Consider the following 25,317-nt stretch of genomic DNA (forward strand, 5'->3'; position numbering starts at 1 on the left):
ATTACTTCATGGATCCATCACTCTACCAACAGTTCTACCAGCAGCAAGGTCAACATTTTGACACTCGTGGTCCAGCTCGACCCCCCCACTCGAGCACGTACTCGACCGAGTCCCGGTCGATTCCCATCGTCGAGCTGCCCCAATCTCCACCTCCAAGTCACCAGCAAGACCCCAACTACTCCTATGACAGCATGCAGATGGATGTGGACAACTACTTCCACAATCCCTAAGGTACCACTATCACCTTCACTTGTAGATATCATTGCATTTGACATTGTGTTTTGTTTTTTGTTTTTCATCTTGAATCCTCAATCAAATTTCTTTCACACAGGGACTGTGTGATTTAAGTTTGGGGGAGGGTTTGAGATAGCATTTGACATTGTGTTTTGTGATTCTTATTTCAAATTTTTAGCATCATCATGTTAATACTTGCATAGCATCTAAGGCATAGAAAAACCCTAAAAATTTGAAATTTTTTGCAAAAATCTTTAAAAAAAAAGAGTGTTCATGTAGTTTGCACTGCACATTAGGATCTTGTTTAGCATGTTTCATGTAGGATTGTATAGTATTTGCATTAGGGATCTATGATGAGTATTCCCTTGTTAGCTTGTTTATTCACTAGACTAGGATCAATGCCCAAGTTAATAGTACTTTGATGCTAGTTGAGTGGTTAGAAGAATAAGATTGAACCAAGCCTTGAATTCCTACATTGCATTTGGTCTAAATTGAAGCATGTTGAGATTTGAAACCATTTCCTATTTATAAGAACCTAATATTGACTTTCAATTATCAATGTGTGCATTGCTTTAAACTCATGGATACCATATACATATTTGGATCATCTTCTTCCTTTTTACCACTCTTGTTGATCCAAGTAGCTGATTTCCTCATTAAGAATCAGTTCCCCTACCCCTAAACCAAACCTTCTTTCAAGCCATGTTTATTCTTGTGTGTGTGAGGCCTATTTTTGGGATTGAGCTTGGTAGAAAGTGTTAGGTTTGAACTGACAAGAGTAAAGCCTTGTGTAGTTCTAGTTTGCATTTTTCAAACTAGATAGGACTAGGTGGTTCACTTGTTGGGTTTGGGACTTGGCTATTATGAAAAGAAAAGAGGAAAAAGAGAAAGAAAAGGTTAGAGTCTTTAGGAGGGGAATGTGTTTAAGAAAATTTAAAGTCTAGTGAAAGAATGGGAAGAATAAGGTTGTTTAAAGATGGTTCTAGTTAAAGAAAAGAAAGAAAGAAAAGAGAAGTCTAGCAAAATGCTTATATGTCTTAAGAATAAGAAGAAAAGAGAACCATAGCAAATAAGTAAGAATCCCCCATTCCACTAGAAAGATCAAATAAGAAACCTCTCCTAAGACTTTAAAACCAAAAGAGAAAAGGGTGAAAAAGAAGAAAAGAAGTTAAAGGGTAGCACTAGGATCAATTGGGTTTAGATTGATAGGATAAACACTTTGGGTGCCTTTGGGTAGACAAGGTTTTGTTCTTGTATGTGTCTAAGTGTTCTTACCTTTAGCATTCTTCTAAAGCTCAATCCATTTTTTATGAGAGAACCTTGATATTGATAAGCCCTACTCTAAAAAGAGACCATCATTGTCTCTAAACCTTTTACTGCCAAGCCAAATGAGTTTAAGCATTGCATAGAATTGATTCATGTTCTTGATTAATGAATGTTAAAGGAAATGGTTGATTTGAATGCATGTGGATGTCTAAGGCTCAAATCAGTGAAGGTTGTGATATGCTTGTCTAAAGTCTTTAAGTATAGCTCATTCAACTTGCATCATAGTACTAGTAACTTGGACATTGATTCTAGATAGTCTATTTGCAAGCTTTAGGAGCTGAGATCCCACTTTCAAACCTCACCTACCTTCTTTTGTCTTGATTATTTGCTTGAGGGCAAGCAAAGACTAAGTTTGGGGGTGTTGATGTTCATATATTTTACCTTGTTTTCCCTTAGTTTATTCACAACTTTTGCATCTTTTGCTATCCATTTAGGCCATTATTGTGTAGCTTTAGGACTAATCATGCATTAGAGTATAGTTGCATTGCATTTGCATCTTTTCATGCATAAACAGGTGATTTTGGAGCTTAAGGAGCATGGAAGCAATGCTGAGGAGAAGTGAAGCAATCCTGAGGAGAAAACAAGAGAGTTAAGGCTGTAGAATCAAGGTCCGGAGTCCAACTCGACCGCACCACTCGACCACCACTCGACCGTGTGCTGAGGAGGACTCGACCGAGTGGAGAATGCACGAGAGAAGCCAGCTCGACCAGCCACTCGACCGAGCACTGGTCGAGTTGACCGAGCCGTTGACTACTTTGACTTTTTGTATTTTTAGGGCTTCCACCTCACCTCCTATATAAGGCCCTTGTACCTGCAGCCACCAAAGAGTCCAGCTTTTTAGAGAGTCTAAAACCTAGTTTTTACCTTTTTTAGATTTTATTCCTTTTGCACTTTTTTTTTTTTTTAGATTTTGTACTTGTTTGAGAGAGAAAGACTAGATTCTTATATTTTGTTTGTTTCATAACTTTCAAAGTATTAAGATTTCGAGTTTTATTCCTTCATCAATATTGTAGATCTCTGTTTCATCTTTCTAATGATGCAAGTTTCATTATTTTCTGGGTTTTTGACATATTTCACCATGTGTTCTTGTGAGTAGTTTGTTTAGGACCTTGAGGATGGGTTAGGCTGGGTTGATCTTGTGGTTTGTTTGATTTGGTCAAGCTTGATTGTTGTAGATCTCTTCTAGGCTAGATGATCTTAATGCTGATCCTATATCTGAGAGGGTAGGGTTTGATTTCAAGCATCTTAGCATCACACCAATGTCTAAGGAGCATAGATAAGGCTAGATCTAGAGCTTACCATTAGGCTTGCTAAGAGATTAGGAGTCTTGTTTGGTTTGAGATGTATTGCTTAATGCCTGCTTGTGTAGATTCTTTTCTTTGTGAGAACAAGTCTAGAATTGCATAGGTTTGATTGTTTCTTGCCATGAGAGTGGATTAAACATGTCTTAGAATAGTATGTCTAGAGATCAGCTCAATGTTTGCTTGAGATTTGTTGACCAAGTTAGATAACCACAATGATTAGCTCAGCCCATGAATCCCTCCTCAAGGCCTTCTTTGTTTATTGAAATCTTAGTCTAAATATCATTGCTTGCTTGTTGTTTGATTAGTTTTTGCATTGCTCTGTTTTTCTTGTGTTGCTCTGTTTTCACGTTTAAGTCTAGCTCGACCACGTACTCGACCTACACTCGGTCGAGTGCTGCTCGAGTTCATCCCCAGAACTTGTGTTTTTGATTTGTGATTGTCTTGTTTCATTCCTGTTTCATTTCCATTGCATTCACGTAGTTTCCTGTTCATTACTTGTCTTGCATTAGTTCATTAGCATAGTGTCTATCTCTGTTCTAGTTTCATTATAGCTTTAATTTGTCTGTTCTGTTTGCATTTAGTATCTTGTTCTCCTCTGTGTCTCGATCCTCTTCCTCAGCTGCTCTCTCAACTACCTTCTCAGCCTTCTCAGAAGCTGGTCTCTTCCCTCTTGCAACCGCAGCTCTGCTCCTTGACCGAGATGTTTGGATCTCCTCTTGCTCTCCTCCACCAGTATAAGAATCGACCTCCATGGGGTCGGTAACAGTTCTCTCGAACGTAGACAGGTCCCTACATCGAGGATATCGGTGAACAGCACTCGCCATTGGACTTGGTGAGCGAACTCGGTGGTCTACACGATCGGTTGCTCGAGCACCGGATCGGGTGACGGATCGAGTTGAGCATCGGGTTAGGGAAGCGAAACGTCCAGCCAGCAGTTAAGAATGCGGAAAGTTTCCTCTTCCTTGGGATTCTCGAGGTTCCACGGCATCACCTCCGGTTGTAGCAGCGGCAGAGGTTGATCTTCTTCCCTTTCTTTGGTAGGTTTTTGTGTGTGGCTACATTATCGAATCCTTGAGAACAAAAAAAAACTAAGCTTCGAGATTAATAGGGTTAGTTTCCAAAGAAAATCAAAGATCACTCGAGTTTGAGAGAGAATAGAAAGTAGGGAAACTAAAAGCTCTAGGGTAGAAAGACTTATCGGTGTTGCTGAGGGAGAAGGGTTCGAAACCCTTAAATAGGGTAGGGTTGGCAGGTTGGGCTTCACCGAGAGTGGGCTTGGCTTGTGGAATTCGCACTCCACTCGCCACCCGAGTTGAGACACGATCGGGCGCGTCGAGTACGGTGTCGGGTTGAGCCTCGGGTTTCCCAATTTTTCTTTTTTTCACTTTTTCACTTTTTCTCCTTTTTTTTTTTATAAATTTGCAAAAATAGAAAACAAGATTTAAAACAAATAAAATAAAAGAAAATTAAATAGAAGATACCTTGGCGACTTCCTCCCAAGTGAGCTTGTTTAAAGTCACTAAGCTTGACTCTTCATGCTCCTCAAGCATGGGATCTTTGAGGGAGAGGTTCTGGAATCATCTCCACTGTAGCAGGCTGATTCAATTCATTCCCCAAGTCTTGTCTAGGTTCCACAACAAATGTGGTGTTGACCTCTTCAAGATGTTTGACTTTCCTCTGCTTTGTCTTAGTGGAAAAAGCTTGACCATCAATGGTTGGCCTCCCTTCTTGACATCAAAATCCATCTTGAAGTGCTCACTATGCTCTATTCTGATCTTGCCATGCTTCACCTCAATCACAGCACCTACTGTTGCCAAGAATGGTCTTCCTAGGATCAGTGGATCGTCTAGTTCCTTATCCATATCAAGGATCATGAAATCAGTAGGGAATTCCACTCTTCCGATCCTGAGTGGCAAGTTTTCTAGGATCCCAATAGGATGTCTGACTGTTCTATCAGCTAGAACCAAAATACAGACTACTTGGTTTAAAACTGGTGAAACCCATCTTGTTGGCCACTGACAGTGGAATGATGCTGACTGAGGCTCCAAGGTTGCAAAAGCAATTCTTGAAAATCCGAAGTCCTATCGAGCATGGCAAAGTAAAAGAGCCAGGATCTTCCAATTTTTCCTCAATCTGCAGCTCAGGGTCCAAGCACACTTCACTCCTGAAAATCTCATACCCAATCTCCTTGACAGCTTCCTTAACCTCATTCTCCAGCCGAGCTGCCTCATTGGCGATTTCCTCTTGAAGTCGTGTGGTGGCAAAAGTTTAGGAGGTGGAGCTTTACGCTTAGCCATACGCTCTGCAAGCGCCTCCAGTTGGATGTCAAGTGCAGCATTGAATCTTTCCTCTAGTTCCCCTTCTGCTGCTATAGGTAGTTGGGGTTGATCTTTCATCTGAACTTCTACCCGATGTATCATCGGATCACAATCATCGGGTAAGTCATCGGGTTCTGCCTCGGGTTGTTCTTCGATTTATGATTCTCGAACCAGTGCTCGATCATCAACTTGATCACTCTCCTCGAGTAAAGGCTCGGGTTCATACTCGGATATGTAGTGCTTAGCCTCATTTATCCCATAGTGATCCATATCCTCCCCATCTTGATCATCACTGTCCCCAGTGAGGTAATCCTTATAGTCATCATCAAGGAAGATGGCTTGGGCAGTGGCATAATCCTTAGGGTTCTGAACAGCTTTACCTGGGAGCTGGTTGATTTTTGGAGCTGGTTGGTTGTTGTGGTGTCCCTCTAGGTACCTCAGCTTAGTGTTGAACGAATCATACTTGGCGTTCAAATCATTGTATCCAGAATCGATCTTGTTGCTCATCTCCGCAAAACGTTTTGCGGTGTCCATAGCAGCGGATGCCTGATTTTGAATCATCTGCTGAATTAGGCCGCGTAGGTCAGCTTCTTGTGATTGGTTCTACGGGCCTTGGTGTAGTTGGAATCCAGGTGGTGCAATGGGCTGGTGGTAATTTCCAGAGTACTGCTGTTTAGGGGCATAGCCTTGATTGAACTGAACAAAAGGCTTCTGTTGGACCTGGTTCCCTTGAACTGCAGATGGGTAGTTTTGGTCCTGAGGTTTGGCAACATTCGGGTTTCGGTAAGACAGATTTGGATTCGACTTGTAATTGTTGTACCCTTTCTTGTAACCTCCTTGGTTGTTGATGTAGTTAACATCCTCTATCTGGACAGTCTCCCAATCTTGTTATAAAAACTGCTCTTCCTCTGATATTGCATGAACATGCTGCTGCTGGCTGAGTAGTTGATCCAGCTTGTCATTGAGGGCTTTAATGTCCCTCTTGTACTTGGCATCTTCCTCTCCTGTAGATCGCACAGTATGATCGTATTCCTCATTATAATGCCCATCAGATTGAGCCAAGTTCTCCACTAGGTCCCAACCTTCATCAACATCCTTGTTGAGGAAGTTACCATTGTTTGTGGTTTCCAGCAACATCCGTATCTTGGGGACCACTCCTCTGTAAAGTGTACTCAGCAATGAAGCATTGTTGAAGCCGTGATGAGGGCATCTGGTGGTGTATCCCTTGAAACGTTCCCAAGCTTCACTGAACGTCTCATTGTTCTTCTGAACAAAGCTGGAAATATAATTTCGCAACCTTGCGGTTCTGGATTGGAGAAGAATTTGGCCAGGAATGCCTTCTTGCATGCTTCCCAAGTGGTGATAGACTCCATGGGGAGTGATTTCTCCCAGATGTGTGCTTTGTCTCCCAAAGAGAATGGGAAAAGCCTGAGTTTGAATCCATCCTCACTAACTCCATTTATCTTGGTGAGACTACAGAGCCTCTCAAATTCATCCAGATGATCCAATGGGTCCTCCATTGGTAATCCATAAAATTTGTTGCTTTGTATCATCTGGATGAGACTACTCTTGATTTTGAAATTGTTGTTCTAGAAAGCAGGTGGCACAATGCCATTCCTTCGAGTGTGAGTAGATGAAGCATCCCCTGCTCCTATGTAGGTCCTTGCTTGAGGAGCTGGTGGACCGTTTTGATCGTTCATTGTTTCCTCAATTGTGGGTGGTTGCGGTTGTGGAACTTGTTGTTGACAAAGTAACCTTGGTCTGTCGATATTCTCGATGAATGGAATCAAGTTGCGGGTACCTTTGGATCGTGTTTGCATTCACAAGTAGGTGACCGAGGGTGTACACAAGGGTCAACTCGATCCAGGTGATCGAGTGACGGGTCGGGTGGGTGCTCAGGTTGTACCTGAGATTCAAAACAAACAAAAGCGAAAGCAAACAAGTTAAATTTCGAACCAATATAAATAAAAGAACTTGATCTAGCAAGTGCTCAAATCCTATAAGTAGCAAATTAAAATCAACCAAATGGCAATGGCGCCAAATTGATAGGCGGGATTTTCACTCAGGGTATCAATTCCCTATGCAGTTGTAGTACAAAGGGTTATCAATCCAAATGGTTGTTTATGCTAGCAGGAAGGATGCAATCAGAACAATGCAAGTCAAGCCAAGCAGATAAGGGTTTTGTCTATCAATCCTAAATTAATAAAAGAAAAGAGTATGAACAAAGAACCACACGAACTAAGCACTTGATGCAAGCATTCGAGTACAGGGTCGGGTGGGGTGATCGAGTAAGCAAATGATGTATGAACAACTCGAGGGGTTACTCGAAGCAGGTGATCGTGTACCTGTTCGGGTAAGGGATCGAGTGATGAATGAAAATGCAAGCAATTAAGATACGAAAGCTTCTAAGGATGGGTAATCGAATCCTAAGTATTCCTGACCAGCACAAATGTCTTACATGCCTCAAGCAAATATTTCCTAGACAATGAATCTCTAAAATTTATTAAAACACTCTCGTGATAGAAACAATCAACATTGATCACTCCCCTACCCAACTCTCGTTGGAGAAACATGACCAAGCATGCATTAAGATCTGATTCATTATTGTCAGTAAACCCCTTACTCATCTAATCGCTAAGGCTAAGTGAGTAAACCTCTAGCATTGGTTGATTCGAGCATCTCATCTACACCTCTCGGTGGTAAAACACAGATCTAATCTCACCCTCTCGGTTTGTTGACAGCATTAAGAACACCAATCTAGAAGGAAATCTATTAAGCATATACAATCAAACTAAGACATCTTAACCGATCAAGAACACAAAATCATCTATCCCATCCCTAGAAACTTTACTACACTACTCGGAAATCATAGCAAGAAACATAAAAGCATATATGAATGAAAATTGCATTATAATAAACGATAGAGTAGAGAAGTAAGAATACAAGATAGAAATCTAAAGAAATGATAAAAAGATATGAAACAGATCCTAACAAAAAGTGACAAGAGTTTTGAGTCGCTCAGTTCTCTCTCAGAAGCTCTCGCTCTCTGGTTTGAGGGTCTGCGGCGTGCTCGTTTGCAAGGAAGAAGAGGAGGGGTTTATATATGGAAACCCCTTTGACCTAGCTTCCCAATCCTGCCCGAGGGTCTACTCGATGGGGTACACGAGGATAGGGTCGGGTTACTCCTCAGGTAGATCTTCGGGTTTTTCTTCCTGCTCTTGGATCCTCCTCGATCGTGTTGGGGTTCGGACTTGTTCTTCCAGCTCGATGGCTCCATCGGGTACATGCTCGGATTTGTCCTTGTTTCTCCCATTTTAGGCTCTACAGCACCTGTTTTTATCCAAAGTATGCAAATGCAAGAATGCAACACCCTAAATGGCCTAATAGTGAATTCCTACAGTTAATGACCTAAAAATGCTAAGTTAAGGGTATAAACAATGCAAAATATGGACAAAAAGGATGCTAAAAACATGTAAATTAGAGAGTTATCAGCACTTAAGGGGTGTTGAATACTGCTTTCAAGATCAAAGATCTAGGTCCACTTCGTTTCTTTCTTGGATTGGAGATTGCCAGGACGACCAAGGGAATCTCGGTTTGTCAGCGTAAGTATACGTTAGACCTATTAGAAGATATTGGTCTATTGGCTTGCAAACCGGCTGTTGTTCCTATGGATACGTACATCACTCTCACTAAGGATACAGGCACACCACTGGAGTTTGCAACACCTTACAGAGAATTGATTGGTCGCCTTCTATTTCTAACGATTACACGGCCGGACATCACGTATGCAGTCCACACCTTAAGTCAGTTTCTACAATTACCTACTGATAAGCATATGCATGCTGCTCTCCGGATACTTAAGTTTCTAAAAGGTAGTCCAGGGCAATGTTTGTTTTATTCGGCCCAGAATGATACTTGCATCAATGCCTTTACTGATGCAGACTTGGGAACATGTCTTGATTCACGACGTTCTATTTCTGGTTATTGTGTTTATATTGGCACATCACTGGTCTCGTGGAAGTCCAAGAAACAAAAGGTAGCTAGCCGGAGCAGTACTGAGGCGGAGTACAGGAGCTTAGCTGATGCTACTTGTGAGATCATTTGGATACAAAAGCTTCTGACATACTTTCGTGCACCAGTCTCAACCACGGCCAAACCTTTCTGTGATAATAAATCGGCGATCTATATAGCTACGAACCCGGTCTTTCACGAGAGGACCAAGCACATTGACATTGATTACCATGTTACCAGAGACCAAATCAAGCTTGATAATCTCAAAGCATTACATGTATCGAGTGAGAATCAACTGACTGACATCTTGACATAACCACTTCATCCGAAGCCATTCCACTCTTTACTTACCCGGATGTCTTTGTCAAACCTGTACAATCCTTCTTCGGATTCTAAGGTTTGCGGGGGTGTATCAAGAGTATAATAATATTTGATACTTGGGTTATATAAACTATATGTGGTTTATATGATTGTAGAGTATAGTTTAAGATATTATTAACTTAAACTATAGTCTTAGAGGTTGTATATATAGTTTACAACTTGTACATAAAACATGAATGAGAATAAAAGATATTTTCCAATCTCTCTTTTCAGCTCAACGTCTCTCTCTTGTTCGTCGTCTTCTCTGAGATTCAGTTACGAGAATCTTGTTACTTATATTATCCTTACCACCAGCATCGATGGTCTCATCATTGCCACCATTAAAAATCCAAGTTTCTATGAAATCGAAAACACCACCACGTACAGCCGCTTTTTTCGCTAAGACTCAACCACTATTCCTCCCGAAATCACAACCACTACTCACCTTAATCTTCGTTTTGCATAAATGAAAACGAATCATTTTAATCTTTGTGTCTACTTCACTCTTAATTAAAATTTATCATCGTCAAAATCACCATTAACAGATCCACCAAATGAAACAAACTGATTCATTGACAATAATAGAATAGACTACCGTCAACGACAATGATATGCACTTAAAAAGGAAAAAAACCAAACCGATCGATAAATCGAAATTCGAAACCACCACCCGCTTTGACCTTTCACATAATCAGATATCCAAAAAGCTTTTGACTTTCTTATGTCGCCGATGAAAAAATAGAGAAAAACATAAAAAGGTGTTAATAGTAGAAATATTGTCGTCTTTTAGACATGCACACACATACACAATAGACGGCCCATTTATATAGTCTACACACACATAACTAACTCATATAGTTTTACATTTTTCTTTCTGACTTTTTTATATTGTAATGCATTTTTCTTTTTTGGTTTAAACTTAAATTAAGTTTATGTTGTAGAAGCGAACGAGACACATAACTGAAAACTAAAAATCAAAGACATAGGAAAACTAAACGTGGAAGAAATAATAGAGCACATGACCATTGTAGCGGTAATTAAGTCCATAACACACCTTAACAAACACATTAACAAGGAAAGTAAAAAAAGTGAACGAGAGAGAAAGAGGAAAGCTATGTTTCCATTTCACCCCAGCTGGTAACGCCACGTCATCCTGCAAAATCTCAAATCCAGGGAGATAATGAAAACACAATTCCTCTTCTACGAAACCCTAGAAATCTTAACGCCATGAACCACGACGTGAACCACCGCCACGTAAGCCGACTCTGTCACCAAGCGTCGTGAGAGTGTAACCTGTGAAGCCATCACTCGGGGGGGAGAGAACCACCGGAAGATAATTGTCGGTGTGGCAAGTGAACATTGAGTCCTTGAAATGTTTAGTCAGCTCTTCTTTTCCCTATAACAAAAATCAACCACAAAATTTTAACAACTCTAAATACGCAGCTGCAGTAACTAAACCAAGAATAAAAGAGTCTTTAACAACCAAAACAAGCGTCTTTAACAAACAAAACGATAGATATCCAAACACTAAATCATATCAGAAGAAGAAACGACGTTTACTCTATATAAGCAACAACAATAAAAAAACCAAGAACAATACAGAGTCTTTTAACAAACAAAACAAGACAAAAAGAGACTTAAAAACAAAAAAATTGCACTAATTAACTCCAAACTAAATCATATCAAAAAAAAAAACGCTAACTCTAACAACATTTACAAAACCAAGTATAAAAGAGTCTTAACAAGCAAAACAAGAAAAAAGAGACTCAAACACAAAATTGCGGAATTTAACTCTAAACTAGCAACAACAGATACTAAACTTTCACAAGAATAACAGAGAGTCTTCTACCAAAAAAAGAAAGAGACTTAAACACAAAATTTTATTATTTAATTCTACATAAGCAACAACAAATTAATAACCAAAAAGAAAAAAAAAAAAGTCAAACCTGATACTTAGCCATAGTGATTTCGCAAACCTTCCTGTATCCGAGATTCCCCCAAGAAAAGTTTTCGAATTCTCTCCGGAATCTCTCAGCTGCGACGGAGGCAGTGAAGTTAACAAAGGCATAACCCAAATTTGCTCGTTTCCTGTAAAAATATTAAATGTATCCATCATCACCGACATTGCAAGAAGCATTTATTTCACTCTAATCTTATCTTGCCCAAAGAAAGTGAAAAAATTAGCATTAACTCACACAAAATCCATAGGCAGATATAGAAAGTCATATGAAGACTCTCTGTTGTGTTTCCGACAATGATTGTCCAAAATCCTCAAAAGATCGGTTCGTCTACGAAATAAAATTTTATTTTAGTTCATCCATCACAACTAATAGAAAACTAAGGTGAGAGAGAGAGAAGAGAGATAAATCTGACCCGAGACAGTTAGGTATATTCTTAACCATGACGGATGTTTTACCGGCGAGCTTATTTTCCGGTAAAGGCACAAACTTTTCGGAAGAAAACTTCTTCAAAAGCCGAGGTGGGAGACATCTCTTGTTACAAAACCCATTACGGAAAGGGCTTTTTCCCGGCTTAACATCTGCGCTGGTACTAGCTTCCCAAGGCTTGGTGTTATAAGGAAACGGCTTGCTCGTCTGAAGCTTGGTCTGATAAGGAAATGTCTTGTTCTTCTGAAGCTTAGTCTGATAAGGAAACGGCTTGGTCTTTTGAAGCTTGGTGTGATAAGGAAACGGCTTGTTAAAGTAGAATATAGGAGGCGTGGGAGAAGGATGGTACAGTTTAGGGTTTCGAGTAAACGCCGGTGAAAATTCCGGTGCGTTTGGGTTTAGTGATTTCATGGGGTTTTTCTTTTCCATGGATGGAAGAAGTTGAAAGAAGACAGAGAGAGGAACGAGCTTTGTGTTTTAGTGAGAGCTAGCGACAGTGAGGGCAAAGGGCTTTTGAGAAGATAAGGTTGTGAAAGTGTGTATACATAAAAGACGTACAAGGGAGAGTGAGAGAGATGAGGCGTGACTTGTTGTGGGAGAAACGAGGAGAGATTTGAAGTTTTAAGGTGATTGAAAACGTGTCAGAAGAGAAGAATCAGACTAGAAGCTTTTGCACACAAGTTTTTGGGTTATTTATTTTTAAATTTGTTATTTTCCTTCGTATTTTGTTTTTAACTTTTTTTGGCATTTAATGTCGTCTAATGTCTCCATATTTTATTTTGATAAAAAAAAATGGTAGCCTCTTTATGGTTTATTGAATATATTTTGATCTGGCGGCGTGACTGAGAAGATGGGTGACACAAAGTTTATCGAGTGGTTTTCAAACGTATTGTTGATGAGGAATTTTGCACCTATATCGAGTGGGTTTTCAAACTTTAATTACATTTTACCCTTCACACCTTTAAATTCTTTTTCCCAATTAGATGATTTTCATATTTTTTAGAAACTAACTTTTTATTCAATTCATCTTTACTTTTTCTGTTTATTTTTCATTTTTTTCTCTCTCTCTTTTCATTTTTTTAATAATCATTTCTTCAACATTTGTTTTTCATTTTAATTAATATATATTTAAAGTATAACTTGGAAATAAACATTGTTTGCATATTTCAATTTTGGTCCCTATTTTTGTTTTCACAAAAATTAAAGTAATTTATGAGTTAAATCTAAATCAAATATAATTAAATGGTATTTATAGCTAAATCAAAAAAATTTAAAGTCCAAACTAAATTAAATAAATAGTTTTGGAATTAAAAATTTTATTTAACTAAATTTTCTATCTAAAAAATTGTATTCTAACATACTTTTCAATCTAAAAAATTGTACTATAACCCTGATCAATAAATATGTTTCCATATAGACACCCTTTGAAACTATTGTTTGATACTATAAGATGTGTCTATCCTTGATGTGGATACTATTACAATTCGTGATACAAGTAACACATGGTCATGTGGATACTATTACAATTCGTGGATAAAGTTATAATGACATCATCAAATCCATACAACCATGATAATGTGGACAGTATTACAATTCGTGGATACAAGTTACACATGTGGATAGTAACTTGAAATCCATGTAGAGTTAGTGCATTAATGTTCACTTTTTAAGATACATGGTTAGACTTTTACATTTTGTGTCTAGTATTTAGTGTGTTAGGCTTAAAGATTTAGGTTTTTGTGGATTCAATGAATGTCTGTGAATCCACAAAACCACATCCAACCAACCACATTACATACTCAAATTATGAATTTAATAGACTAATTAACTATCCAAAAATAAGTATCTACAAATGCTTTTGAAGCAAAACTTGTGACACCCAACTCCAATAGTTGAGAGAAGCTCTGCAACCTACAATGTCTTCTTACAAAGTTTTTATTTATGTTCAGTTCATGTAAAAGATATTCTTAAAGTCTTATAATATAATATAATAATTTATATAAAAAATTAGTTATACATGACTAATTTATCAAACCACAATTTTTTTAATTAATTAAGTTTTTATATTATTTTAAAATGTTCAAGCATAAGTAAGTATCCACAGTTTACTTCCATTTATCGTTAAAGAAATGTTCAGCTAAAATTGGATAGTGTACAATTTATTCACCTAAAATATAGCAAAATACATCTTAAAATGTAGAAAAAATGTAATTATAATCTTTTGTGTAAATAAATATATAATTTTTTTTGATAATAACTAAATAAATGATAATTAAGATAAAAGAAAGAGAGAAAAAAAAGAGAGATAAAGAAAAGGAGAGACAAACAATTCTACTCACTTACTGGATTCACTCTTTGGTTTCAGGGCAGTTTTGTACCAAAAAAGACACCTAAGCTAAAAATGTTACAAAAATATAAAAGGAGTTAAAAGTAGGTATAAGTGTAAGAAGTTAGAGAGAAAGTAGGTTTAAATGCTAATGTTTCTTGTGGATGAGACATCTTCTGATTTGTACAATTTATGGGTCAATATTGTAATTGCAGGACAAATGTGTAGATATTTTTCACATATTCTCGGTTCAAAATTGAAAACTCAAATGTTACTATTTAAAACCTGATTTGTTTCAAATAAAAACACAAATTTGATATATATCTAGATATAATTTATTCGTTTTCGTTGCTTTCCTATATAAAACTCTGTTTCTCTCTCTTAGATGATTATTTAAAAACAAATGAATAGTCCAAATTGATTATAACCAAATTAAAAGAAAAGAAATATAATATATATATAAAGTTAAAATTCTCACGAAATAAATAAAGATAGTTTTAGTTAAAATGATATGTTGATATAATAATACTATATAGAGTTTTTCGTCTTTCTATTCAATTTGCTTTCTACAATATATAAACTTATTGACACGGTTAGTAAATTAATTTATGTAAGATGATATATCTTGATAAACTGTAGACCATGTTCACACTTACATTTATCAAACGTAGGATTCTAATTTGTATTCTATCTTGTTAGAAAGAGTTGGTGAAAGTGAAACAGATGGTATTATTATTTAACACTAGTTTTTCAGATTGAACAGTGGAAGTGAATGTGTCCGTTTGAAGGTCTTTTTATTGACATAAATGTTTTGTCGTTTATACGGGAAACTATTCGAATTTTTTTTTAACGTTAATGACATTACTGTATTTTGATTCTTTGAATACCAATCCGTTAAAGAAAGTATACTATCTGTTTGAATAATATTCTTTTTTTTTTAAATTAAATATTTTGACGGGTTTTAAGTGAGTTTGATTTTAGATACTACAACTCTAACTATGGGCCCATAAATAAAATTGTTTATAAAAAAAAAAAAAAAAAAAAAAAAAAAAAAAAAAAAAAAAAANTGGAGTCCCAAGGTCTGGACTGGAGACACCAATAGAGGTTTCAACGGAGAACTCATCATTATCAGCCTTGACAATGCTGACGGAATTATTACACATCATCAATGCATTTCCAAACAGTTTCATGCCTTGATTCGCTCGAGTACGTTGCCTCAATGGATGAACAAAATCTATGATTTCCAATAAAACAAAATCTATGATGAACCGGCTTACATATATTAATCTCAACAGATAAACAGGATTTCCTATCGAATGTTTAGTATATCTATGGACTGTAATAAGAATTTTCCATTTCCTAGAAAACTTGTTCTAAGCAGCCACATTCAATTGCCTCTACGTACGTTAAGAGTGCGTAATCTCCAAGACCAACAAATTCGGAGTCATAGAGTAAATTTAATTTTTTTTCTAAAAATATTGTGAAGGGATTTATATAAAAAATGAAAAAAGATAGCATCCAAGAAAAGAAAGCAAGAGAAAAGAAAGGTCGCATTTTTACAAGTAGACAAACAAAAAGTCACATGTAATATTCTAATATGTTATATCTAACGTACCTTCTGTCTTGTCTCTTTAAGTTCCGTTTTGTCTTATTTTATGCTGTCTTATGTGGTATTTGTGAATTTATGTCGCTTTATTCATGTGAAAGATAAAGATAATTCGGAGCCACATGTATAATAACAGAGGCAGACTCCCAAGAAAAACTTGATCAGAAAAAAAAAAAAAAAAACTTTATCAGAAAAGCTTTGATCTCAAAGCTAATTTTAGCTTCTACTTGCATGCCACTGAGGTTTGAATTTTTTCTTTTGCATGTTTTTAGCTAAAGTCAGTGACTTCTCATATAACTTGTTCTGATGACTCGTTTCGACGTAACTAAACAGTATTTGACTCATTATTTTCGTTTAAATTATTTGTAAACTATACAACGTGCGAATTTTCTTATTTAATTTTTTTTTATCTGATAAAATATTAATATACCAATTTATGATAAGCCTTCTAAAAGATACTTAATTATGTTTTAAACAAGAGGCAACGAAATGAAGCCATCATGAAACATAAAACGTGTCACAAAAATACATTAGTCGAAAAAAAAAATAGAATAGTCGATCTTCTTAAATACGTAATTCGTAATTATTACAACAAATATCATCATGAAACATAAAGCGTGTACTCAGATACAGTAGATTTTAGGTAAATATGAAAAATAAATTAAAAAAATAAGAGTAGGCAAAAAGAGGTGATGAGACTATTTACAATGGGTATGTTGAAAAAATTATTCTAACAGTTGAAAGTGGTGCAGAAATGTTGTTAAGTATGTGGCAAATTAGGAGTTGTAATTTATCAACAGCGTCAATATTTGTTTGGTGGGGTATTCTTTGTCACCTGTTGTGTTTTTATTGGTCATGATTCTTTTTTCTTTTCATCCCAATTATTTAAACTCAATTATTTCAAAATAAATTATTTTTATATATAAATAATCTATATCAAATTTTTCATTTTTCATTTTTTATAAATAGACACTTGTTTCATTTGATTTGGATATAAAAAAATCATATTTTAAATATCTTAATTATTTTATATATTAAATAAAAACGAAAACAAAATTTATTTGATTCTTAATTATTTTAGTGCAAAATTTTATTTAATAATATGTATAATAATTCAATACAAAATTATAAAAGAAAATATTTTAAATATTTTCTTAAAATTATTGTAGAAAATAAAAGTAAAATGAGTGTTGAATTATGATGTGGAAGAGAAGATGATCTGAAGTGTTGAAAGGTGAAAAATAGGGTGTTGTAATTCTAAACCAATGTAAATAGTATTATAACCTATATATGAAAACAAACGTGAGAAGTCTGAGTACAAAGTATGGGACTATGGGTTGATAGATTTGATAAGATCAGTATGGCCTCAAAAGTCTTCCCTTGTTTTGGGCATCATTACCTTTATATATAGCTATCGGAAATACCAAAACTAATCTGTAGTTCTACTTCTTTCAGTTTTGTTATTAATTTTGGTATCAAACCAAACACGTCAATGTAAAAGCTGTTTTGATCTGTTTCACTCTTTCGATAACTATACTTTACACTTCTTCCAGTATAATGTACAAAATTAAAAGAGTAGACTAGTAAGGTCTTGTTTTACAAAAAAAAAAAAAAAAAATGAAAAAGGTCTTGTTTTACAGGCTGTCTTTTTCCTGCAGAGCTTTTTTTTATCTTCCCGGGGGAAGTGTAAGCTTTAAAAAAATATACAATAATTTTCTTCTCCTAATTATTATGACGTATGTATCGTAATTAAAATAATATTTTTTAAATAGCAACCATATTGTCAAAAGTTAATTAAAATTTAGGCATCAAAACTCATTGCTATTATGAATTAGGCATTCACAAAATGGTTTTTGTTTTTAGGCACTCAAAACTCGTAAAATTATTTTTTTACCCTCATCTTTTTAGTATTATTGTCGATCTCTTTTCTATGGACAGACTGCAGTTTTAAAATGATGGGAAAGGGTTTATTGTTCGCGACAGCAAACTCAATTCTTTTGCTCTCTACCAAAATCAATCAGTCCGACTCCACACCGCTTTGATTTCGTATAATCGTATTCCCAAAGCGTCACTCCTACTATCATGGCAAAAATTAGGAATATGTGTTGATCTAGTGTGGTTGTGCTTGTTGCAGTAGCGACGGAGAAATCATGAAAACTAAGGCCACCGAATTCAGGACTACAATCTTCGCGGTCTTTACTCCCACAGTCGTCTATGCCCCCAAATTATGTTGTCTTCTCATTCGTTTCAGTTTTAACAATCGCTAAGGAATTTAATTCTTTGTCAAAACGTAAAGAAATAATATTTGGCAATGCACATATTATCACTGCGAGTTTAATTGGTTTCTCTTTGGGTTCTCATTCATTGCCTTGGCTTTAGGGTATAGTCTTGATTACCACAGCAAAATTAAATTGGTTTCCCTTGGGTTTAGTTATCTGCCTTGACTTTAGGGTATAGTTCTGATAACCACATCGTAGTTAAATTTTTTTCCCTTGGGTTGATTCACCCAGCTTGGTTTTAGGGTATAGTTATGAACACCACCGTATTGTTATATTGATTTCCCTTGGGTTCATTGAACCATCTTAGCCTAGATGGACAGAAAATTTAGATATCTCCAACATATGGTACATGACATAGTTGCCAACTTAGTTATAAACAAACATTATGAAGATGTTCTGGTTTCAAAAGTGTTCTATTCACTTAGTATACTATGCTGATCTGAATTTTTGTAGGTGAAACAAATGTTGAACTCTCTTCAACGTCTTTTAAAGGCAATATACTAATTTCACTTTCATGGGAAGGTCAAAATGTTTACTTCCTTCCTCTTCTTTTTTCTCTTATAATATGTTTTGTTTCTAAAGATATGTTCAGCCAGTTATCATGGAAAGATGACGTGGACCAATCATCTAGATATATGGACCTCATCATTTCAATACAAAAAATGAGTAGTGTATTTTTTTTTGTGTCTATAGCTAACTGGATGTTGATGTAGTGCTTTATTTCAGCTAGTTTCCTAGAAAAACCAAATTGTAATTAATTTATTGACACAATATTACTAATAAGATACATATAGTTCACTTATAAAACAAATATTAGTGTTGGTGTGGACAGAAAACACATTATATATTTTATTAAAAATTTTGATGAACGAAAACAAAAAAAATGTTATAAACGCTTTCTGTTGCTTCTCTTCTCAGACGCTTCTCATGTCATCACATCGTGTCGATCGGTACAAGAAATTCAAATTCTTGTTCATTAATCATAAGGGCAAAATAGCCAGACAATGATATGATCATGATACCATCCAAGAAGATTCTTGAGTTTTGTTCAACACGAACGGAGTCAAAGATCAGCTCTTCCAGCCAAACTACTATTTGGGATACATTCCATTTGCCAAAGGAAGTTAATCTAGTTGTTCACTTGAAGAGTTTTAGGTCCAGCCGGTTTAAGAGCTTCCAGAATTATGTATGGCAACCAGTAGTTGTTTCTACTAAGTCCAAGATGAAGAAAATATACAACCCATGTTGTTTCTCATCAGCAAATTGGACCAAGGAGTCAAAACAAAGAGAAAAAAAAAACCCCGTTCTAATCAAAAAAAAAAGAGAAGAACCCGTTCTATTTTATTTTATTTAGAAAAAAAAGAAAGAACAAAAAAACAAAAAAAAAACAGAATAAAGCAAAAAATAATGTCTAATGATCTACAAGTTCCAGCACTTATTGGAGAGATGCGATTGTTGATGAGGGTTGAGATGAATGCAATGTACAAGAGGTTGGATAAAGTTCAAGCGGAGGCACAACAAAGACAACCACAAATGTTGCACCATAGAAGAGAAAGAGATCAACATAGAGTAGCAAGGGATGATGATTATTACAATAGTCAATCATCAAGAGGAAGCCATATGAGACCAAGATGTGCTAGAGAAGCAAGAGGACGAGTGGATTATAACATGGGTAGTTTGATGTTGAAGATTCCTACCTTCCAAGGCAGGAATGACCTAGATGCATACCTAGAGTGGGAGAAAAAGATTGTATCAATTTTTAGTTGTCAAAACTATTGTGAGATTAAGAAGGTACGAGTTGCAGCCACTGGATTTTGTGATTATGCTATTGATTGGTGGGATCAGTTTGTGATAAGCAGGAGGAGAAATGGAGAACACCCTATTGAGACTAGGGCAAAATTGCAGTCTATTTTGAGGAAACGATATGTTCCCAACCATCACCATCGTGGTTCAAATCATATTCCAAGGAGGACTTTTAGACCAACTTACGGAGCGTCCAATATTACGCCAAGTTACCAACGAGAAAAGACGTCTCTTGTTTCTAAGGAAGAGGAAGTTGTTTGTGATTTGTTACCATCACAAAAAAGCATAAGGAGTTGCTAGTTCAAGATAATTTGTTAGAAAGAACAAAATCACCGAGTGAGCAAACAAAAGCCAAAGAACCAGAGCAAAAAGAGATCAGCAAATATCAGAGTGAGGAAGCCACAAAGGAAAGCATTATCATCAACAACCTCGACAGTAAGGATGATTCAACTAGTGCACCAACAAAGAGGTATCCAATACTTTCTACATTTGAAGTATATACCCTCGATTTTAGAATAGTGGAAGCAATGGACTTTCTTCTCGGAGATTCAACATTTTCCAAACCAGAAAACGGAGTAACGAGTCTACTAGCAAGGGTTATAGAACCAAGTAGAGAAAAGCCAATGTTCCACTTATGGACCAACAAGAAAGAGCAAGCTTATGAATTTAAGGTAATAAAGAAAGGTCTCACGGAAAGGGATACACTTCTGCCTCATGGTCAACAATATGGACTCATATATTCTCTCAAAGAGAAGCCACCAAAATCACTTCAACACTCTCCAACCCATGGCCGTACAGTTTCGAGGATGAAACTTTTTCAAGAGGAGGGGTATGATATGATCATGATACCATCCAAGAAGATTCTTGAGTTTTGTTCAACACGAACGAAGTCAAAGATCAGCTCTTCTAGCCAAACTACTATTTAGGATACATTCCATTTGCCAAAGGAGGTTAATCTAGTTGTTCACTTGAAGAGTTTTAGGTATAGCCGGTTTAAGAGCTTCCAGAATTATGTATGGCAACCAGGAGCCGTTTCTACTAAGTCCAAGATCGAGAAAATATACAACCCATGTTGTTTCTCATCAGCAAATTGGACCAAAGAGTCAAAACAAAGAGAATATCAAGATGCACTTAATGGGCTAATTCAAGAGCTTATGGCCAAAGAAGCATGGGAAAATCTATTGGGGATGATACATATCAAGTCCAGCCCACTTTGAACCTAATTCAAGTCCAAGAAAGCCCAAAATAATCACTTTATTTTATGGCCAAAGAGAAGTGACGAAAATTGGAATTCAACTCACCTTGGGAAGGACACCTTGGGAAGACAAAATTCAACAGTTGAATCTTCATTCAACTATCAATCTTTATTGTTTTTAGTTTCAAGAATAATATTTGGCTTTGTTACCAAGTTTTCTTATCCTATAGAAACTCATGTAAGAGCAAAGAAATAATCAACCAACTTTTTATAAAACCTTTTCTTTTTGAGAGTGATTCTCTTCTGTTCTTTGTGAACAAAACCGATTGCTTGATGTGATTCCAACAATCAAAACCGACTACTTGGTGTGATTCCAATAGTCAAAACCTGATCTCCTTGGTGCGAGGCTGAGAGATTCGATCTTTTTGGTGTGAGGCTGAAAGATCAAACCGATATATCAAGAGTCTTTCCGCAGCTCTTGTGCAACCATTCATTCCATCATCTTTATTCTTGAGGCTTTCTTGTCTTTAGAATCATGGTGTATCTATCTACCAACTCGAATGTGCCGATTCCTTGGGAGAATCATATCAAGTGGTATCAGAGCTTCAAGAATCGTATCAGACACAGTGATGTTTGTGTGTACTGTGGTGCCTTTCACTGTTGTAATACCTAATTCCGAACCTCACTCCATAATAATGCATGTTTTTATAAATTTCCCTATTTTCAATGTTTATTAAGAAAAGAGCCATATAGAGTTATATAGAAAGATATAAAGAATTTTTTGCACAAAAAAAGAGAAAAAAATTTAAAAAATTTGTAGTAGGTGACGACAGACTAACTAAAGATTACAATTTTTTTCAAAACGAAAAAAAAAAAAAGATTACAAGGACATTCATTTTAGGTGATACCAAATGGTTAATTTTCAAAGATATTACTCTATACAGTCTCAATTTAGGTATGATGTGAAATGTCCAATCTGCTTAAAGTTTTTATCATGTGAAGCTAGGTTGCATGGAAACGAAAATAGTGGAACCGAAACGTTTTAGAAACGAAAAACGAGTTTTTTTCTAAAAGAAAGAAATTATAATGTTTTAGAAATGTAATGTATAGAGCTACATATATGAACACAAAACATAAAAGCCATATTAAAAGAAATATTTGAAACAACAAAAATTTAAAACATAAAATTTAATAGTTGAACTAAAACACTATTAATATTATCTATTTATATGAATTAAATTTTAATATTTCCAGCATTGAGTATCAGATACAACATGAGTACCTTGTGCCTCAGACTCAATTTCCTCATGAGTACCCTCAACCTCCACTCCTGTCCTGTCAACATCTTCGATTTCCAGATCATCCTCGCCTAGGTCATTCTTCTCACTCGACATTGAGTATGAGTTAGATAATAACGAGTCCGCAAGACAAAAAGTACCCACTTTGACCCCCTCTTTCGCAAAGCAGAATTTGAGTTCTTGTTTGGAGGCTCGATCCATCCTTGCTTTGTGTCCTCTCCTAACAACACCGTATCAGCTAAATCACCACCATCTTGTGTCTACGGGATTCTGTTTGTCGGGACTGCTAACAGACTTGCTACCGGGCAAACCCTCCTCTGCCTCAGATACCTTCGACTTAACCACAACATAGTGCTAGGGATGTGAGAGTTCACAGTAAAAGCCCCCACCTCCTTTACAAATGCTTCTCTCTTCGATTCCTAAACAGGGGCAACAACAGAGGATGCAATCACAAACGATGCTGGTGGAGGTGCCAAGCAAGTCTCATTGAGATGACCCCATTTATCACAAACACCAAATTTAGGCGGCAAACAAGGGTAAGAGTATTTGATTACAACATCAAGCTCCCCCTCTTCCTCACCCGTAAAGACATACTCTTGTGGGAATGGTTTAGTTAAATCCGCTTCCACCAGAATCTGAGCAACATCAATGTTTGTGCAAGCTTCTGTTTTTGGATGTAATCTAATTGGTTTACCAACCGCACTTGCCAGGAACTGAAGACCCTTATTTGTGAACATTGTTGGTGGCACATCAGATAACGTCACCCACAAAGAGATCGATCGCAGAGCGGGCTGAGTTTCCTCATCAAAAGGAGACCACTTCGAAACAACCATTGGAATATTCAACATACCTCTATTTAGCACCCTACGTCTCATGCTCTCACTTCTAATCTGAAATTTCACTATTGTATCATCCACTTCATAGACATCAATCAAGGTTGATTTATCTCCTAATCGCCAAATCTTGTTGACAATCATATGAATCTTCCCCATATGAGGAGCTTTGGAGCTTAACAACTTATCAATCAAGAAATCCTCCCTGAGAAGTTTAGCCCCAATAAACACTTCCTTTGGGACAGTTACTCGCTGCCTCCCTCTGACTTCCACCACTTCAAATGTTTGCTTAGTGAATATGTGCTTACGAGCAACAGTTGCATCTTTTCAATTGGAACCACCACCAAATCAGATTGACTAGGTGGCGTTCCCTGTTCAGAACATCTATCGACACCTCCTCAATTGACTTGCCCAAGAGTGCACCACCTGCCTCAATAGAGCCGACCTCTGCCGATAGTGTAACCGCCCTTTCCTCTAACGCTGGAGCAACCCCTCCGAGAGCCGGAGAAGCCGCCGGCGGCAGCATTCGTGCGTGAGAAGCCAAAAAACTCTAAATCGCCTTTTCGGTCGCCCGCCACGCCAGCAAGAGATCACGAGCTTGTCTCTAAATTCAAGATCTCAGATTGTAAAAAGATTGAAACTTTGGAATTTATCTGGAATTATTGTGATTCAAAAGAGTTGTTGTATCAGTTCCCACAGAGGATTTGCCACACAAAAACAAGCTACACGAAGCATCAATGTCCATAGCTAAAGCAAACACACAACACAAAAAGGTTCAAAATTTAATTAAAAAAAATAATAAGATAACACTTTTGGCATTGAAATGTTAATCAGAACTACAATATATCAATCGAAGATTCACCAAAGCTAATTTGAAAGTCAAACAGTGCATAAATCAACATTGACGACAAATAAACGCTAAAACAATGCAATCACAACCAGAGAGATTGCTATATAACATATAGATATGAAGTATAGATATGAAGTGGCTCCAAATACTTCAAAAGGTCGACCTGTGAAGGGGCTCCAAAATGTTCCAACTCCCCTTGGAATATTTCCCACCTTCCTTACCTTTAGCGGTCGTCCAAGCTTCTTTGGCTTTGGTTTGTTGGAAGAGACTGAAGGCTGAGGCTGAGAACTACTTGCACCAGTTTGAGTATTCGATGTTTCATTAGTAGGTAATGGTTGGGATCCACCAGTCTACTTGCACCTTTCCTTGATGATGTCTTTTATCTCTACAGCTGATAGATTTACATTCCTTCTTATCTCTTCTCTAAACAACCCTGCTATAACACCTTGCTTCAGCATTGAAACTCTGCTTGACTTCCCATGGTTATGCTTGTCGTGATATACTTTAACCATCCACTTGTTTATTGGATGCTCAACTGAGCAAAAAACTCTCCATTGACATTTATCCTTGCGACAAATAGCAGCTATTCTGTTTGCTTCTGACTTTGCCATTTTAACATCAAACTGAGTAATTAATGAGTATCTAAGAAGCTGGTCTTTGAACTCTAAACCGCTGTTGAAAGTCTGAAATAACCAAATGTAAGGCTCTTTATTTAAATCTCCATGAAACTTATCTTTCTTCGTCTCTCTTTTTGGATTTTTCCACTGTTCCCACTCTTCTTCCGACTCTAAAGGTGTATCTGGATACTTTGGATCCTCTAATCCGAATTCTGCAAACAAACGCAGCTCCACCATGTTATCACTAGTCTTATCAAACAATACTTCATCATCTTAGTCTCCTCACTTGCTTTTTTAAATCAAATTAGGCTTATAGGTGTCGGAACGTTTACTGATTTAATGAAGTCTTCAAACTTCAGCCATTGAATCTCTGAAAGTTTCCAGCAAATACTCTTACAACCCAATTCGCAAATATAGTTGTAACCATCATCTTCTTTATTCATTGTTCCTCCATAGTGGATTGAGAGTTTTACCAGCTGGTTATCACTACATTATAAACAGAAAACTCAACATCAAACCCCAAAAATTTTTGGGAAGAACTTGATTGCAAAAAAAAAAAAAAAAAAAACC

At 36.6% G+C, this 25,317-nt stretch overlaps 1 protein-coding gene across 1 annotated transcript; it reads right to left on the bottom strand.

Annotated features, from left to right (window-relative positions):
• LOC104742101 (protein MEI2-like 7) lies at positions 10,591-12,517 on the bottom strand. The gene is made up of 4 exons (XM_010463067.2): positions 11,927-12,517; positions 11,749-11,841; positions 11,500-11,641; positions 10,591-10,949 (listed from the first exon to the last, which is right to left on the bottom strand). The coding sequence occupies exons 1-4, from the start codon at positions 12,367-12,369 to the stop codon at positions 10,773-10,775; spliced, it is 855 nt and encodes a 284-aa protein (XP_010461369.1). The 5' UTR covers positions 12,370-12,517; the 3' UTR covers positions 10,591-10,772.

This window comes from Camelina sativa, chromosome 14, assembly GCF_000633955.1.
Source record: "Camelina sativa cultivar DH55 chromosome 14, Cs, whole genome shotgun sequence".
Classification (NCBI taxonomy): Eukaryota; Viridiplantae; Streptophyta; class Magnoliopsida; order Brassicales; family Brassicaceae; genus Camelina; species Camelina sativa.